The sequence below is a fragment of the Euprymna scolopes genome, unplaced genomic scaffold, assembly GCF_053919585.1.
Source record: "Euprymna scolopes isolate OS-2025 unplaced genomic scaffold, ASM5391958v1 sca284, whole genome shotgun sequence".
NCBI classification, from domain to species: domain Eukaryota; kingdom Metazoa; phylum Mollusca; class Cephalopoda; order Sepiida; family Sepiolidae; genus Euprymna; species Euprymna scolopes.
The window spans coordinates 34,997-37,930 of NW_027633307.1; the positions used below are offsets into that span (position 1 = coordinate 34,997).

General features: G+C 27.4%; 1 protein-coding gene across 1 annotated transcript in view; it reads left to right on the forward strand.

Moving 5' to 3' along the window:
• The window catches only part of LOC145274187 (semaphorin-1A-like), a gene marked incomplete at its 5' end in the record, with an annotated part of 27,379 nt that extends 25,530 nt beyond the window's left edge, over window positions 1–1,849 (forward strand). The window contains one exon of the mRNA XM_080127348.1: window positions 1,763–1,849. Coding sequence (XP_079983474.1) covers window positions 1,763–1,849 — 87 coding nt within the window. The remainder of the gene's footprint in view (window positions 1–1,762) is intronic.
• Between the last annotated feature and the right edge of the window lie 1,085 nt (window positions 1,850–2,934).

The following is a 2,934-nucleotide window of genomic DNA, read 5'->3' on the forward strand; positions in this document are numbered from 1 at the left end:
ACGTAAGAGCAGAAAAAATAAAAAATATATATTGTATTGTTTTTATTTTTTAAAAATCCTGATGAAGGCTTTTTATTAGCCGAAAATTTGAAACTTTAAATAAATAAATATCTGTTTATTTAAAAATATAAATTCGCACGTGATCGTTCTGTCTAACTTCACATTTTTAATTCCATTATCCTCGTGCTTCTTAAAAGTGGATTATACTTATACTATAATGAAAAATGTTTTCACGGCGACATTCGGAATCTGACAAATTCAGCTAAATTTTGAACTTAAATAAATTCATTGCACAAATCCTTTGAAAGATAAATATTAGTTTTCTGTGTCTATTTCAAAGATAATTAGTAAAGTCCTAAGATATTGAATTAAATGAAAAAAAAAAAGAACACATTGTTTGTACAAAAAAAAAATAATTAGCCCTCAAAGGGGAGAGATTCTGGTTTCGCAAAATCACAACAAACGAAAAATCGTTTAAGTGTGGATTCTACGGAGCCCTAAAATGTCAGAAAGTCAAAAGGATGTCTGCAAATGACGTCGGGTAGTTAAAGGGAGGTAGGAGTACTGGTTTTCTTCTTACCATTTTTAATTAAATTATTTTTCTACGTTCCTTTCTTTAAATTAATTTTATTTTTCAAGATTATATAAAAATTATGTTAGGTCGAAAGTTTCACATTCATTCAAGCAAGGAAAATATTCGTATCTTACATATAAAAATTATTAAAACACATAATCTAAAAAAAAAAGTAGAAATATTTTTTGCAATTATAATTTTTGTGTAAAAATATTAAATAAGCAATGTTTAATTCAATGATAACATCGTAGTTCGAGAAATTAATTTTTCTTGGGGTTACATTGAATTCATTAAGACGAACTTTAGGAGCTTTTTCATATTGCCCCTAAAAAAATATATTTTCTTTTTTATGGTTACAATTTACAATGCTTTATTTTCATAGAAAAAGTAAAAAAATAAATTCATTCATTTTTTTGTACTACTGAAAACTATAACTTTAGTAAAGATAGGTTTTGTTAAAACAAAATAATATATTTCCACTAAGATTTAAGTAAAAATAATGAGTTCGTTGTATTCTGTGATCATTATTTGATAAATATTGAAAATGTCATTAAAATTGATTAATTTCCTGATTTTTTGTGAATTTTGGAGTAAAAGAATGGGTCAAAATGTTGATACATGTTGAGCATCGGCATTGATTTACGCGCACCAAAAACAGAAGCAGAATTTTTCTAATTCAAGGGAGATTACTCTTTTCTTACACGATTTTTATAGTTCAAGGGAGATAACTTTTGGAGCAGCGACTTTCATTTTGCACGTACCTACTTGTTATATGTGTAAAAGTAACGTTTTGGAGTTTATTTTTGTGTACAAATGTTTTTAAAACGATTAAAAGTTAAAGTTAGTTTAGGTGTAAAATTTAAACATTGAATTGAAATTACATTTTTAACAGTATTAAAAAGGGGGGACACCAATTATATTCAAAATATCTCCTTTTATCGTACTACTACTTAGTACTAGAACTTATACTTGACTCTACTTATTACTACACTTCCGCACACTACGGAATACACGTTAATACCAACAATCAATTTCATCCAAACATGCTAATGTCCCAATGGTAACTATGCTACAATTGATTCAATAATTTGGATTAAGTAATATTTTTTAACGTTTCTGAATTTTTCAAATGAGAAATAATAATTTGGATTAAACCTCCTACCTTCAAATAAATTTTGTCACACTCAGAGATCGTTTTCTCGAACTCGGGAGTCTTTCTCCCGTTTCGAACTGAATTTTACTTTATCCGTGTCGCCACGGATCCTTGCACTATAAATCAGTATCAAGATAGGAGAAATTCGCCTATGGGGAGATAATTCTTGTAATATGAATAACAGTTTGTTTTGTTTTTTTTGTGAAAAAAAAAAGAATATCCTTATTTATTTATTTAACCTTATTTACGAATATAATTATCATTTCAAATGGCCATATATATGGGGATTTTAGCTTTTACTTTATCTAGGGGGATCTCGGCCCTGTCGTAAAATACGCTTAAATATGATACTTTAATTTGTCCAGATTTCGTATATATTATTATAGAGTCGTGATTTCAAAAGTAAAAAAAAAAGAAGTATTTGGGTACCATCAGCCTGAATCGAAACCGAAAGCAAAACTGTAGCATTAAAAGCTGGTGATGCTATAGGTGTCTCAGAATTTTTGTAGGAATTTTTGACACCCCTAACACGAAACTGCGAATAAAATATTTTTAAAAAACTCGTAATTTCTCTTTTATAAGTGGATTGTTTATTTCCTTTATGGATTATACTTCCAAAATAAACTATTAAAGTTGTTTTAAAAGTAATAGCATTTTTTTTTTAAACAGTAATGAATTTTACGAACTCAATATTTTTCAATTTTTAAACTTTAAAAATCTATCAAAATTTTTCTATTGATTCTATTTTTACGATATTTTCAGGGTCAATGTGAAACTTTATACTCTTTCCAATAAGCCGAATATAATATTTTAGACAAACTTTTTTTTTTTAAATTCACGCCCCCCCCCCCAATTTTCAAGTGTCTATTAAAAAGTAAATAATTAATTTACTCACCAAAGTTTTATTTATCACAAATTGAAGATAAAAGATCAATAAATAATATATTCAAATTTCAAACAAAAAAGTAGTGTTTTTTTTAGAAATTTACCGGTAAAGTCTGACGTTTAAAACCTTAAAAAAAAAACTACGTTGTTTGTTTGTTTGTTTTTGCTTTTTTAAATGAAATCTTGGTCCTTGCTCCTTTAATTTAAAAAAGAAAATAGAGCTTGAATTACATTTTTCGAGGAGTTATAAGCTTGGAAAGACGGGGTGGAATTATTCACTATTTTTCACGAAATTTCTGATACACCTAGTGATGCTACCACT